Consider the following 15062-nt stretch of genomic DNA (forward strand, 5'->3'; position numbering starts at 1 on the left):
CCACCCTTACAGTCCAGAGGCAGCACCTACTACTGGTTTGTTAACACGGTTACTGATTAAGACATGTTGATGCCACTAGTGGCAGAAGGAAAGATGATGAGCCACTGGAAAAGCTTTGCTGATGGGTGGTGGAGTCTGCAGCTGCACCCAGGCAGAAGGAGAGGCTGCACCAGCCAGAGCTGGTCATGAAATGGCAGCTTCTTTCTGCAGTGCATTTTAACAGAGCTTCAAGCATGACTTTGTTCCACTCTGGAAGAAAACAAGTCTTTGAACTGTTTTTGTGAGATGAAAACAGTCTCAAAAATTCTGCTTTCAGATAAAAATGAGTCATATTTTCTATTAGCTTTTTCAGCTCCTTGAGTAGATCTCCACCTTGGGCTCTTAAATTCTCCTACCAAAACCCACCCACCTGTCATTTCAAAAAGGGACATATTTAAGAGGAAAACTATTTTCTGTCAGAATTCCTCCAAACTGCTGTACTAGAGCTGGCTGCCACAGGTCCTACTAGTTTGAAAATAATTCTGCTTGTTTGTTCTGAATTCCTCTGTTGTATAAATTGACTCCTCCAAACCTCAGCCTACCAGAACTTCTTGACGAAAGTACAGAGGAACAGTTACCCTCTGGGTGCTGCTGCTTCTTTTTTATTAAGCACAGGGCATAGCTCTCTGAAGAGAAAATAGATCTAATCTTTTCTCACCTTTGAAACAGTTCTTTAACTTGCCCTCAGCATTGTGCTTGCCTACTCAGGTCAGCTGCTAAACATTTTAAAGTATCTTCCCTTCTGACACTGAAGAGTCAGCCCACAGATTCTGAACTACTTCTTTCAGGGAAGTAGGCACTGGTGTCATCCTGCTGCTGTGGGGACAGCTACAACAGAGGTCATGCTCACATCAAATGGGAAGAAAGCTCTTCCATTCCTTTATGCCTCTCCCTGGATATGTGGCTTCTCTAATTCAGCATTTGAGGAGGGAACTGGAATCACACTTAAAATATGTCACATGTTTTAGCACAGAATCGTTAAGTCTACATATAAGAGTGATTACTCAGGGCTGATCATGTCTGGGAACTGGTGGGAATATTCAGAGAACAGCTGCATCAATCCAGATTGACTCAGACCATCAAAAAAAATCACTTTACACTCAATCTTCCTTTCTTCCTGCGTAAGAGGAGCAGGAGCATGTTCACTGCTCCCAGTCCCACTTCCCTTCTTTTGTCATTTTCTGTTCCTCTGCCAGAGGCATTTCTGAGCACAGACTTATTTTTACATTCATCTAAGACTTCTGTCAAAGCCTGAATGAAAAGCAGAAGCAGCAGTTACTATTCTTTTGAGCTAATCTCCGAAAAATAAACGTCCTGAAACTACCAGCCTTCTCCTTTCAAGAGCAGCCTACTCTAGACAGTCTAGTTCTCTTCTACTGTGCAGGTGTCTTAAGGAGTTCAAGTTCAGACAGCTGAAGCCTCTTACTGCTAGAGCAGAGATGTCAGCAGGGACCACCAACTTAACAGACACTTCAGTGTTTAGCCTGTGCCACTGACTTGCAACACCACAATCGTCTGGCACACACGTGAAGTTAGAGCCGTTATACTGCAGACAACATAGCAAAGTCTAAGCAGGTCCATTTTCTTGTAAAATATATTGGGTTTTGTAGGAATATACATCTCTATGACAACTGCTTTGTTTTGCATGAATGAATTTCTGGTTTAATGAATTCCTTATCTCTCTATGGCTTGGATGTGTTTTTTTTGTGGTTTTAATTTACTTGATCTTTCTTTTTAAGGAAAGAGCAGATCACCTTACCTTGTAGCTCTGTTGCATTTTTTTCCAGCTCTTCCGTAATTGTTTCCTCAGGCTTTTCCAACGCAGTTGTTCCTGGCTTCCCATCTACGGTATCTGTCTTAATAGTACCAAGGTTTACCAAAAGTTGCATGACATCAAACTTCTCAGAAACTGCAATGTTCTCCAGCACTTTGAGGCATTTAAATGATTTAAGTTCACTCACATTTTCCTCAAGAAAGAGGAGGTAAAGGCTTAAGTCATCAAAACACTTTGACTTAAGTTTTAGAACGTCAAAAGTTGGCAAGATTTCATACACTTTGAGAATACCCGAATTCCACCTCCATGGAACAAACATTGCATACACTACCAGCGGCATCACCAGAAGATAGACTAGCAGGTTAATATAGCTGAGGACCTTGAAGACACCAACAGCAATAAGCTTGCACTGAACCACTTCTGGAACAGTTGTGTCATTCTTTAAGATCCCAGTTTTGATAGTGCAGAGAAACTCATCACTCAAAGAGGAGAGGCTAATGTAGTAGCCCAGGTAGAGGCATGCAATGAAAATAATTACTAGCATGAGTAAACGGCAGATAATGTACTTAATTATTAAGCATTTGGAATTCTTCTTTGTCTTCAGGTACTGCTCCACAATTGGGTATTTAAAGTGGCTTTCAGATATTTCCCACAAACTGAAAGAGAGAGAAAAAAAACAGATCACATAGATCAGATGCTGCAGCATTCACCTCCCTCAAATTTCAAAGAAACCTAGTACTCTAAAACAGACACAAGATTGGAATCCCTCTTACTGAGGTAAATCAATGGTAGTTTTAGTGAAGTCAATAGAAAAACAACGGAATAGCAGATAAATAAAGAATATTGACATTCTAATACAGAAAAGCCAATTAAGAGACAGAAGAGCTCAGACACTGGAAAAAGGAAAAAAAGCATTGACCTCACAGCAAAAAAGTGCTTTTGTTCTTTTCCAATACAAAACAGGTATATTCAACAAACCCTTGAGGAAAAGCAGACTTCCCAATCACTTGTTCAATAATAGCACACTGGAAAGCTTTTTACTTGTCAAGATGTAACTCCACACTCTAAGGAGCAAACCTACACCCCCACTGCATTGCTTGTACCCCCACGCGCAAAGAGAAACAACTACCCTCATCTAGGATGAGGCAGAAACTGGATCTGGGTAGAATAGTGCACCGGTTTGATCAGAGAGGGGGTGTTTGCTTTTGTTGGTTTTGGTGTTTAGTCTTTGCTTGGCTTTTTTTTTTCTTCTTTAAACAGAAGCTTTGAAGACCTAGATCTGAAAGGACAGGAGATGACAAGACTTTGCTCACAGCATGCAAGCAACTGTCAAGAACATTGAGAACTGAAGACTTCAGCCATCCCTATTTTCTTATGCTGTAGTGGGTAAAACTAATTAACACCTACTACAACTAAAGAACTCAGGATATCTCAGGTAATTAGTAATTTGAAGAGTTCATCAAATGTTTTCTTTGAAAAAAGAAAGTTATAAATTCCAGCTTCAAGTGCTCACAGTAATGATTTCAGATTTCTTCTTCTTTTTAAAACAACTTTTCAAGTGTGTCAGGCCACCATTCACTTTTGCAATAAATTTCTAAGAGAGCACAGGTGTCATCTGTTAGGAGCTTAAGGAAAACAGCAAAGAAAGCCAAGCCCCAGCATCTTACCTCTGTGTCAAGTTCTCATTAACAGCTGGAACCAAATCAGTAGGGTCCCTGGGGTCTCCACTGCGGATGCTATTAGCAGCTTTGATTGCCCTGTTATAGGCTTTGTCAAGTTCTTCCATAATAAATTTCAGGTCTGAAGAAAGGTGAGGTGCTGCAGTGAAGCGCCAGAACAAACATGGTAGATACAGCAGGATAGCAACGAGGAGAAGGATGTATGGAAAGAACTGAAGGGAGAAAAAAAGTCAGATTAGGTTCCACCTGTATATAAAATGAGTAAGTCATCCAGTCACCATCATTCCCTATAAGTCTATTAAATTCCCTATAATTTTATTTAAATGCTTCTAGTAAAACCAATTTTTGTTGTTATTTGGGATATGCAGGGAAGCAAAATCTCTTTTCAGACAGGTCCAGTAACCTTGCTGCTGCTTAAAGCTTTGCCAAAAGAAAAAAAAAAAAAGCCAGAATAAAGTTAGCATGATCCCAATAACATTTTCATTGCATATTCAGAACTGCACTGCTGGAGCTGAAATGGAGAGAGGCAGCATTAACCTTGAGAACAACAGATAGCAAAGGCAAGCAAAGCAGCTATCAGAGACGCTGACTGGAAGAAGATGATTATGTCACATAACTCTCCTTCCCAGATGTGTCACCACCGTTCATAGCAACTAAAATGCTTCAAACACCAGCAAAATCTCTTCTGCTCTCTATTAGCTGTCAGGAGGTTAATGAATAGACCCTTTATAATGCTGTAACCGCCTGCAAACACACACGTCTGTTCAGAGTGCATGACATACAGTGACTCTAAAGGATGTGTGGTTGTAATATTTATGGGTATTTAAATATTTTTAGATAACTCCTAAATGAAAACCAACACAAGGCATCAGAATGGTCTGGTGTTAATATAGCACTGAAAAGTCAGCCCTTACACAGTCCCCACTGCTTAGGGAAAGGGCTGAAGCAGGTATAAAATATAAGAGCTTGAGTCTTTTCATCTTTCTTCCAGTCACTGACAAGCAGGAATTTTTCACCATGAGATTTAATCTCTAATTCCTTCCAGCTGCTGAAAAGATGGTATTTTCTATCTACTGTGACATTCAAGGCGTACATTCATACATAACATTACCCTTACAGAGACACAATGAAAGATCTAGTCAGACAAGCAGTGAGTTAACAAAATGTACTGCAAACTTGATTAATCTCTAATTCGTTACATTCAACTTTTGACAGCAAGCACACTTAAATCTAGTGTCAGTTCCTAAGGAATTTTAAATTAGTTGTGGTGAGAAAATTTGAAACAGATTTGAGGTATCTTAAATGTTACAACCATGCACACATACACACTCATTGGAAAAGCCAATAGAGAGTTTTAGAGAGAAATTGGACTGAAGTAATTAATCGGTGCAAGTGGAACAGCTCTATTTACATTTGTAGATACGTAACAAAATGATAATCTGGACCTAATATTAATCTGTTAACTTGTGTTTGCATTAAGAGAGATTAAACTTTTCTATGCACAAAATAAATAATTTGATGTTATTCAACATTTTACCCAGGAAAGCTACTTTTAATATCACCTACCATTAAAGCAAAATCCCATGTTATTATTAATACTAGCAATGCATACGACATATTAGCACATAAATAAAAACTGACTTCTTAAAGGAACTGTATCAGCAACTGGAGACCATAATACAAACCATCATTCTGGATGTGCTTGTTCTCTACATAGTAGTCAGATTGGAAATTTGTGAAACACTGTAAGACAAAGCCAGGAAAAGCAGGAAATAGCCCCGGAAAACTGAGGATGCTATATTTAAAGGTCAGCTTTCTCTTGCAACCCTTCTTATAAATTCATACTTTTAACTGTTTCTGCTCAGTAGCAACATAATTGAACTTGGCCAAAATTGCTACTTCATTCTCTAGGTAATCTCTTGAGAAAGCAAACTTCAAGAAAGGCTCACCTTTAAAACTGAAATGGAAATCCTGCAGGGATGGGCTAACCAAGTAACAAGATTGTTTCAAAAACCTAGTTAAGATAGCAAGGCAGAGTTGACTGTAATTATACCGCACATCCCACTAGAGGTAGCTCTTCCTCACCAGTAAGGAACAAGCATCAACCCTGTACTGCTATACCAGAGCTGTGGTCTGTCCCCTCTCCACCGCAGGGGATTGACCTCACAGGCCAGAGGGACCTAGGGGATTCCTTCTGACATCCTGGAATTGCTGGGGACTACTAATCCTACCAGTACTCCCACTGAATCCATACTACCTTCTGCACCGCTAAACCACGCTCACTGAATGGATTGTCTGTAGTCACCACCAGGAATTTCTTCCCTTCAAAGCTCTGACCTACACCAGCAGCCAGGACAGCCCTTGGGTGTGGGTGCTGCTCTTCTTTTTGAACTGCTAACTGCTTTTGCCCAAACTGAGCAAGCTCATTCTTTCAAAATCACATCCTTACTGGCTGTCACCTCTCAACTCTGCTATACCCTTGACAAGATCCTTCCCCTATCCCCAGCAGCCCCCTAGAGACTGCATAGAGCCCTGCCCTCACTACTGCCTCTCTTTCCTCTTTGCAGACAGCAGATAACCTCAGATCATCTGCTTTTTTCCAGTCTATCCTTTCCAACTGAGATGTAAAGCGCTGGCATGCTCAGCGTGGTTTTGTAGACATCTCTTCAACTCAAACCCACCAGCTCAAGAATCTGCCCTTCGTACTTATCACATATTTATCACAGTGCCGCCAGGTCTCACAGGTCTAAGTCCTGGATGCCTTGGTCTACCCAGAGCTTTATGGTTTCATGTCCAGGCTCTTTCAGTCCTCTGAATTCTGTATTATGTCGAAATAGAAATGATCTATCTATGAACACAGCTTAAACATATCTAAACTCCTCTAAACTGCTGCAACACCCTTTCCATAGCCTTAACAAAGGACTGCTGCAAAGCCTGTTTGCCTTCACTTACTGTCATACACCTCTTAGCACCCTTCTATTGGTGCCAGGCAGAGAAAGAAACAACAAAGAAAAATCCGATTTAGTAAGGAGTAACCAAAGCCGCTTATACTGGTTTATACCGCTTGGCTTTACTACTCACTCATTTGAAATTTTACAGGCGTCAGAGGATTTATGAATTCCCTGTCTGACCCCCAAAACCGCAAATGCCACCAGCAGTATCCAATTAATCCTTGAGATCACTTTATCCTGAGGCCTACAAGACATGCAGCAAGAGGCATGACAGTTGACACCCTGAAGTCATCACCCAAAACCTCCATTATCCCAGTCCCCATCTCTTCCTTTATACCTAGAAAAAGACTCTGTGGGCACATTCTGCACTTGAGTAGCACCTTGGCATCAGCCCTACTGCTCTGTCCCAGACCTCCTCCAATCCCTCCCATCTCCCCTGCCTCATTACAGACTGTTGTCTTAAGAAAACCAGCTTCTGCCACCTTCCCTTGCACCTCCTCCTCTCCCCAACTCCTTCACCACTGCCTCTTCACCTAGAAGTATCACACCAGTGGGGCAAAGGCACATTTGCCACATGGTTACTGGGCTTCCTCTCACCAGGCTCTCATCACTCCCAAAGCTGTAGCTTATGGCAGCATGAGAAAACACTATGCAGCTCTTTTCTGAATGGTCTCAAAACCAGAGCAGCAGCGTGACCATTAGACCAGCTCTTTTTGTTTGGAAACAAAAGCCTGTATTTGTCAGCCCTTCCACAGCACTTGATGCACGACTCCATCCTTCTCGGATTCTGGCTTTTTTAAAAATGAAAGATACGCTTGTTCTATTTGTTACCAGTAGGCTTAGATAACCAGCAAATTGTTTTGAATCATTAAAATTTAAGGCCTTGAACCCACAGGCAGAAGTGAAAATGCAAAGTCATCTGGCACGAGTCCTAGGTTTCAGAGCAACAGACTCAGATTATCCAGCTCATCTGACTACATTTTACAGTCACACATAGTGACTTCCCATTTTAAGAAGAGGATTCTGTGATATTCATATATAGATGATCATGTGCCATACACCATTCTTTTATCGTTTATATATTTACTTCCAAGGCACCAAATACACAAGGTAGAAATGCTACTTCAGTCTTGGACAGTTCAAGGTATTTAAGTTGAATGGGAAGTGTCATGGACCTCAAGAACTGTATGGTCAAAGATATGCCAGAGAAAGATATCGGCCTAAAAGTAAAACTCAGTTTTTCCTTTGTTGTCTAGTTATTAATGCCCTTTCCAATGGCAAGTTCACAATGCTGGATGTAAGATGGTATGAGACTGCGTGATTAAAGAAAGGTCCTCTAAAAGCAGATTAGAACAGATACATTGGAGTAGATACAATAGCCTATCATTCAAAATGCTCCTTTCTGAACTTCCTTGGTGAAAGTGCACTGAGGGCTACCACACAGTGCTTCAACCTGGATGCCCTGAGTCTTCACTTCCATCCAGCTGCAAGGAGAAAAGAACAGGCAAAAGCCCATCGAGTTTGGCACTCAAAAATACCATAGCAGAGCTTCAGCTAGGCTAATCCAAGTTTCTGGAAGGTACTCAGCATAGGTACTGTGTGATTAATATTCAGCATGAGACAGACAAACCTATTAGCGCATGCACCAGGGACTCAAACTAGAGTCCCCCGTTTTCTACTAAGTGTTGCTGAGCTCCTTAAAGCTAAAGCTGATGGAAGCAGGTTCACCTGCCTTGCTTGTCCCTTCGTCTGATGGCACGCTGGGTGGGACAGCGAGCTCTCGAGGAAGCTGAGCACTAGAAAGCCAAGAGGTCAGCTGCCCCTCATGCTGTACCACTGCTGTACATTTCACTTGACAAACCTCTGAGCTCTGCATACATTACAGGCTATACCCTCACTCCTTCTGAAAGCCAAGAGTACCTAATACCTGAGCAGGCTATGTCTGACAACTCAACATCAGAAACTGCCGAAGCCTATGTTAACAGGTACTGATGAGGCACTGAAATACAAACCTTATCTGAGCAGAAATCTGTGCAGAGAAGGATTCCTCCCTCCAGGCTAAAGATGTGTATGCTCAGCATCACTGTTCTGCAACAAGTAACTGAAATGGGAACTGCAGAATTCGTGCCTCTCTATCTCACAGCTGTACTCTGAGAGTAACACATCCTACAGGTCAGTCAAAGATGAAAACAGGATCAGATCTGACACTGGCTGTTTGGTAGCCTGTGGCACAATACTCGACCAAGCCCTGCAATATAGAAAGCATGATCCTTCTGGACAGCAAGAGCTTAAGAAATAGGATGTCCGATAGTGTTATGATGCAGAGCCCCGAGCCCCCATCTCTGCACAACACATTGTTTCCAGTCTTGTGTTCAACTCTTGCAAAAGCAGCTATAAAGGTTATCATCAAAGCAAATTTTATGCACATCAAAATGCCTGCACTTTATAGATGTGTGCTGTTCTCTTACATCACTGACCATAAACAGGTTGAGCAATTTTAAATCAATACTAGATACTACAAATAGAGAAGAACCATATACTCCCTTTACCTCTACTTGGCTTACCTTTATTTTCCTCCTTGATTCTCCCCAACTAATAATAGACTAGAAAATAAAGTCATTAGATTAGACTGCAAGCATTCTGACTGCTACCATATCTAATAGTGGTCACATAGTAACTTTAAGAACACAGAACTGTTAGGCTGCACAGGTCTGAACTACAGCCTTGAGAAAATACATTAGCATACAGTACTCAACAAAGAAGGAAGCACTAAAGTGTCTTCACTCACCCGAGACGAAAATATTTCTCATTAAAATATAAGATCATGGTGAAGTGTCTGCTTCTTCAGTTCCAAATTTCCATTTGCCACTGGGAAGACGCTAAGCAAAGGCACCGGTCCCCAAGCAGGCTAATGACAGCAATGACATGTTTCCAGAAGCAAAGGTATTAAGCTCTCTCTGGATACGACCTTATTCCTGTTTGAGTCGATGGGAGATGTTTCACTGGTGTTCAAGGCAGAAACATGATCTACAAGTGACTCATCATTCTAGCTGAGATACTGTCTTGCCTCCAGACTTGAAAGTGAATCTCAAACCATACATGACCTTTATTACCCAACCTGTTACTTATTTTCTGTTTTGATACAGCTTAAAAATTGTATTTTTCCAGTTTCAGTTAGTAAGACGAATGTGACTGAAGTAGCTCTAACACTACACTCTCAAAGAATGGTTTATAAATGCATCTATGTCCAGGTTTCCTTGCTCTGACAGCCCTTAATCCCTCTGGGTGGGGCTTTATAGGTGAAACATGAGGAGTCCTCAGTCAACTAAGAACTTGTAGAAACAGTGAGTAACACGAACCAGATAACAATCATGATTATAATCATACCAACAACATAATGAAGAACCTCAGAGGATTTTTTGGTGTATTTACAGACAAGCAATTCAAAGAACAATCCACAGGTCCACGGTAAATTTTACTTCTGTTAGGAAAAGTGAGTATTTTCAACAAGGTAAGTTTCACTTCATACAAAGACTTCAGACCCACTCTTTGTATGCAATGCTTTGAGCAGGTCCCAGAGCACTCGCCCTGCACTTTTACAAAGATCCGCGCCTCACAACCGACCTCTTCTGTCTGTGCCATGTGTGAAGACCTCTTCTTTCCGCTGTCAATTAGATTAGCTGTTTGCCTGCATTTCACACTGGTTGAATTCCCTCCTTCTGAAGAACCATCTACTCCCTTTACCTCTGCTTTGCTTATCTTTATATTTACCTTTATCTTCCTCCTTGATTCTCTCCAATTAATAATAGACTAGAAAATACAATAATTTAAAAAATCCCTAGAAGTCCCTTGATCATAGCCACCTCCATCCTAGCAATCCAGATTTCAGGGCTAGAGAGAGGTCATCACTCCATGTCCAACTGCTCCTCAGCTTGCTTGGAGGCTATCATGTCTGGTGGCTATGAAGAGCCAGTAAGATGATGCTCACTGTTCTCCTGAATGTGTTTGTATAAATTTCTCTGTGCACTAAGAATTAAATAGGGTTTGCAGTACAGTCTCCTCCTCTGCTAGACTGCAAGGACTGCCCACTCACAATGGCCAAAGCTTGTTTTTATTTCAGTTAAGGATCAAGCTAAGTTTTATCAAAATAAATTGTCAGGTGGAGCATTCATCTTTTACAGGCAAAAAACAAACTATCTGCACAGAGAGAGCAAATACATAACTTTTCCATCCCATATCACCACTGTCTCTCTTTAACACTCATCTTTAGAAACCAGTATCTCTGCTCTGACACTTCAGATGTACACAAGAAACCTCCTGAGAAAATGAAGTCTGAATGGAAAACCCCAGAAGAAAAGAGAGACAACAGAAGAGCGAAGCCCGACCAGACTAAGATTCATCAATGACAAACCTGAAGATGAGTCTTGTCAGACCACTCAACCATGTTGTCATTTTGTCAGCTTTTTCACTGATAAGGAGAAGGAAATCTTAGCATTAAGCTAAGTATACAGGCAGGACATACTGCAGTCTCTTCTTTCCATTCATCTACCTGCAGATAATTTGTTTCTTGAATTGTGCATTTGAGTACACACTTACTGTGATGGTTTGACTTTGGCTAAATGCCAGGTATCCACCAAGTCGCTCTATCACTCCCCCCCCCCGCCGCCTTTTTCCCCTTGTTTTCTCAACAGGGCAAAGAAGGGAAAGAAGATAAACCAACCCTTGTGGGTAAAACAAAAGCAATTTTAATATAAGCAAAATGAAGCAAAGGTCCGCGCACGGAAGCAAAAGCAAAGAGATTTATTCTCTCCTTGCCATGAAGAGGCGCTGTGGGGCCTTCTCAGGAGCGGGGCTCCCATACCGCAGTGGTTGCCTCGGAGGACCAAGGGTGACCCCAGCCCCTTCCTCCTTTCCCCGGCTTTATAGTGAGCAGACGCCATGTGGTACGGAATACCCCGTGGGTCGGTTCGGGTCAGCTGTCCTGGCTGTGTCCCCTCCCAAGATCTTGCCCACCCCGTCCCACTGGGGGAAATGTCGGGAAGAGCCTTGGTGCTGTGTAAGTGCTGCTCAGCAGCAGCCACAGCCCCAGGGTGCTGCCAACACCCTGCCAGCTCCCGACATAAACACAGCACCGTGAGGGCTGCGATAGGGGAAAACCAATTCCAGTTCAGCCAGACCCAATACAGCATTCCACTAAGGTTATCCAGTGAGAAGAGTTATTCCAGATCACTGGAAATTTTAAAAATCCTGTTCTCCAAGGAAAGAGGCCCTGGGCACCCTCTGAGAGTGCACAGATCACTAGAGAGGCAGGGAACCCAGAAAGTTGCAGCACCCTCCTCCTCTCCACTCCAAAACAAGTTTCCAGACTGATAAATTCAAGTGTTGGGAGCTATCTCCCCGAGCAGAAAGGACAGCAGTTAAAGGTGCCCAAGCTTCGGGGATTGCTCAAAATTGAAACATACATTTTACTGATCAAAAATCCCAGTGCAAACCTGTACTCTGAAATAGGAGGGAAATGGGAAGGTTTCAGTTTTTCTGCAATGCAACCTGGTTTTGATAATCCTTCAGAGCAACCAGATGCATATAACAAATGCAGAGCAAGTCACTGAAATCTGGTTTCTTCATCAAGAGCTACACAGTTCTACTTCCACTCCATACCTTGATGAGCAGTGTCCTAGGATGCAAACCTCTGACAACATTTCTGACAGAGCACAGGGAGCATGCCATAAGGAAATCCATCCATTTCAATCAAGAATTAGGGCCTACAACTTCAATCCTCCAAAACCGTAACCTAGTGCCTCCTTAAGCGTTTCTTATGGAGCCTCCTAGCACACCAATATAGTGAAATGCTAAGTGAGTCAGAATATTAGAAAGAACCTCAAATCCTTTCAAATAAATGCACTGCTGCCCAGAAAGCAGAAAAAAAAAAAGTCTCAAGTGTTGTCTTAGGAAAAATTGGGCCTATCTCTGATGTCCCTCTACACGCACTTCTGCCCTTCCACTGCAGAGTCAAATCTCTCACCTGAGCTTAGGAAGGCTCCCTTGTCTCATTAACATCACTGTGCTCCCAAAGGCTTTGCTCTCCCCATTTTAAACATGGTTATCTAGCCAAAATCTGCAGAGCAATGAGGCTGTACATACCTTGCAGTGCACAGCCTGCAGCAGGAGACAACCCAAGCCCTGCTTTCCTGCAGAAGTGATCAGCCCCCATGGCAAGCCACCCTGCAGTGCAGCCAGCAGGTGCTGGCCCTGGATGCAAACAACAGCTAAACACCTTCAAGTGTTCCCACCACAATGGGAACCAAAGGTCAGTGTTAATAGCTGCAACACCACTCCTTCCTTGGAAACTTGTTAAGCATGGAAGTTGATGAACAACCAGTATAAAGATATTAATTAATACTGGCCTCCAAACAGCATCTGCAGCTGCCAGTGCCTGGCTCAGTGGAAGGACAGGTGACTAAGCATGGATTTAGGAGGTTCAGATGAGGCACGCAGCCTCTACTAGAAGCCCTGACTCAGCCATTCAGATGTACTTCTTGCAGCCAGTCTGCAGGGTATTTGCAAGGAAACATCACATACCATTAAGCTCTCATGGAGGAACTGTGGGAAGAAGGGCCCTGCATCAATTCCTGAGACGACAGCACCAGTCAGCAAATTAACATGGATTGCATCATAAAAGTATGACTACTTAACTATTAGTCATGGCTGGCAAACTAGGAGGCTTACAGCTATGAGTAGATGACTGGTATAAAACTCAACATAAAGAAATGGGGTAACAAGAACTCATTCCCTCAAGAGAAGAGACAGCAACATACCCAGGTTTTCAGGTGGAGTTTCCACCCACACATTGCCTGCATTGCAAAATGTCCCAGCAACTTTGTCTGGCCTCTGTAGGTCTGGCTGAAGTGAAGTGGAGCACTAACTGAGTAAGGAATAGTTCAGGCTAGAAATCACCAAGTCTGTCTTTAATATTGATGAAATGCAAGACCATTGGGTCAAGGTTATGAGTGGAACAAACTGGATAAGGCAGTAGTAAATCCTTATAGTTAGTGATCTGAGTCAGCAAACAAATCAGAGAGAGCCTGAATAGTCTTTCAGAGGAGATACCACCAGCTGACTGGACAATAAAAGCTGAGGTACCAGATACATAAACAAAACCCAGAAATACAGGTGCTACAGGTCCCAGACCCGAGCTCCCTAACAACACATTCTCCTCCATTTCCAGGTGCCAGAAGGGTAATTTGCTGGGGCAAGCAATAAGAGGGCTGGGGAAGGCAGCACAAAACGCCCCAAATTTGCAGAGCTCCAACACCATTTCTCACCTTGGCACAAGCACTGCCCAAGCAGGGCAATACTGCCTCTTGAGCTGAGTCAGCTCCAGGCATTGGCATGGCATTTACTCAGAGTTTGTAACTCCTGCCAAAGTTCAGCTAACCACTTTGAGCCAGCTCAAGTATCTGAGTGCCTACTGCACTTTTTACCCATAAAGTTTCTCGCTGTGAATTCAGTATGATGATGCTTTACCTGGAGCAGTAAAAGCCAGCTCACAGTTTGCAAAGGAACAGCCTGTGAAAGCTCGGAAAAGCACACTGAAGACAGGGTTTAAACCTGTTGGTACCAGTGATGAATTTCATCTCTCCCAAAATGCCTATCTGCCATGCAAAACTCCATGCAAAACTGGCCAAGTGTAACACAATAAAAATACAAAATGTTTTTACTATGCTGTTTTCCTAAAGTAAGCTTTTGTTACAAGCATTGGGGCAGTTGTTGTCTTGTATCCTGATTTTAAAATAGCTCCTGGCTAAAGCCAGGTGAGGCACTCAGCTCCAGGGCAACACAGAAACATTTACATTACTCTTGTGTCAGATAAGTGGTGATATTTGTTATTATAGCATGACAGACTCTTTATTTAAAAGCAGAAAATACCTTCTCTAGCACTACCCTCTTTGGAAATAAGGGAAAGAAAACATGTTCTCTAAAAATAGAGAGTTAACTCAAACCCAAGGACTATAACAGAGAAGAGGAGCAAGAAAAGTGAGATAAAGGCAGGATTCTAAGTGGGGACAATTTTTCGAGAAGATGATCTGTACATACTTTATGCAGCCACAGGGGAATGTTTTCCAAGTTGTTCTGGGATGGTTGCTTCTGCTGCACAGCTGCCCAGCAGTAAGAGTCTACATAAGCAGCCTGTCGCCAGGAGAAGGAGCTGGGTGCAAAACAGCTTATCTGAGCACCTGGGAAAACAAAGCAAAAGTTATCATGTCCTCAGAAGATTTAAAAAAAAAAAAAAAAAAAGAAATCAAGTTTAGGAAGAAAAACTCACACTTGGCATCCAAAGCTATTAGGTTAAGTGACCGAATGAAACACAGCAGCTCTGAAGGGAGGAGAGTCACAGAATTCCCACTGCACTCAAAGGGTTAAACTCCCACGGGGGACTCTCTGATGACTTCTAAGGGTTGAGACAATCTGTTAGAAGTACCTGTCTTTTAGGCCTATTTTCTTAAGTTTTAGGGGGAACAGGACCTCCAAGACCTTCTCTCTCACTTGCACTTGACTTAGGTTGGCCACTGAGGAACCAGCAGATACCACCACATACCATCATGCCACTGCGTTTCCCAA

General features: G+C 42.5%; 1 protein-coding gene across 1 annotated transcript in view; it reads right to left on the reverse strand.

Annotated features, from left to right (window-relative positions):
- Window positions 1-15062, reverse strand: part of PANX1 (pannexin 1) — a 28040-nt gene that overhangs the window by 2547 nt on the left and 10431 nt on the right. The window contains exons 2-4 of the mRNA XM_074932464.1: window positions 14538-14677; window positions 3481-3704; window positions 1799-2469 (exon numbers count right to left, since the gene is read on the reverse strand). Coding sequence (XP_074788565.1) covers window positions 1799-2469; window positions 3481-3704; window positions 14538-14677 — 1035 coding nt within the window. The remainder of the gene's footprint in view (window positions 1-1798; window positions 2470-3480; window positions 3705-14537; window positions 14678-15062) is intronic.

This window comes from Athene noctua, chromosome 1 (genome assembly GCF_965140245.1).
Source record: "Athene noctua chromosome 1, bAthNoc1.hap1.1, whole genome shotgun sequence".
Classification (NCBI taxonomy): Eukaryota; Metazoa; Chordata; class Aves; order Strigiformes; family Strigidae; genus Athene; species Athene noctua.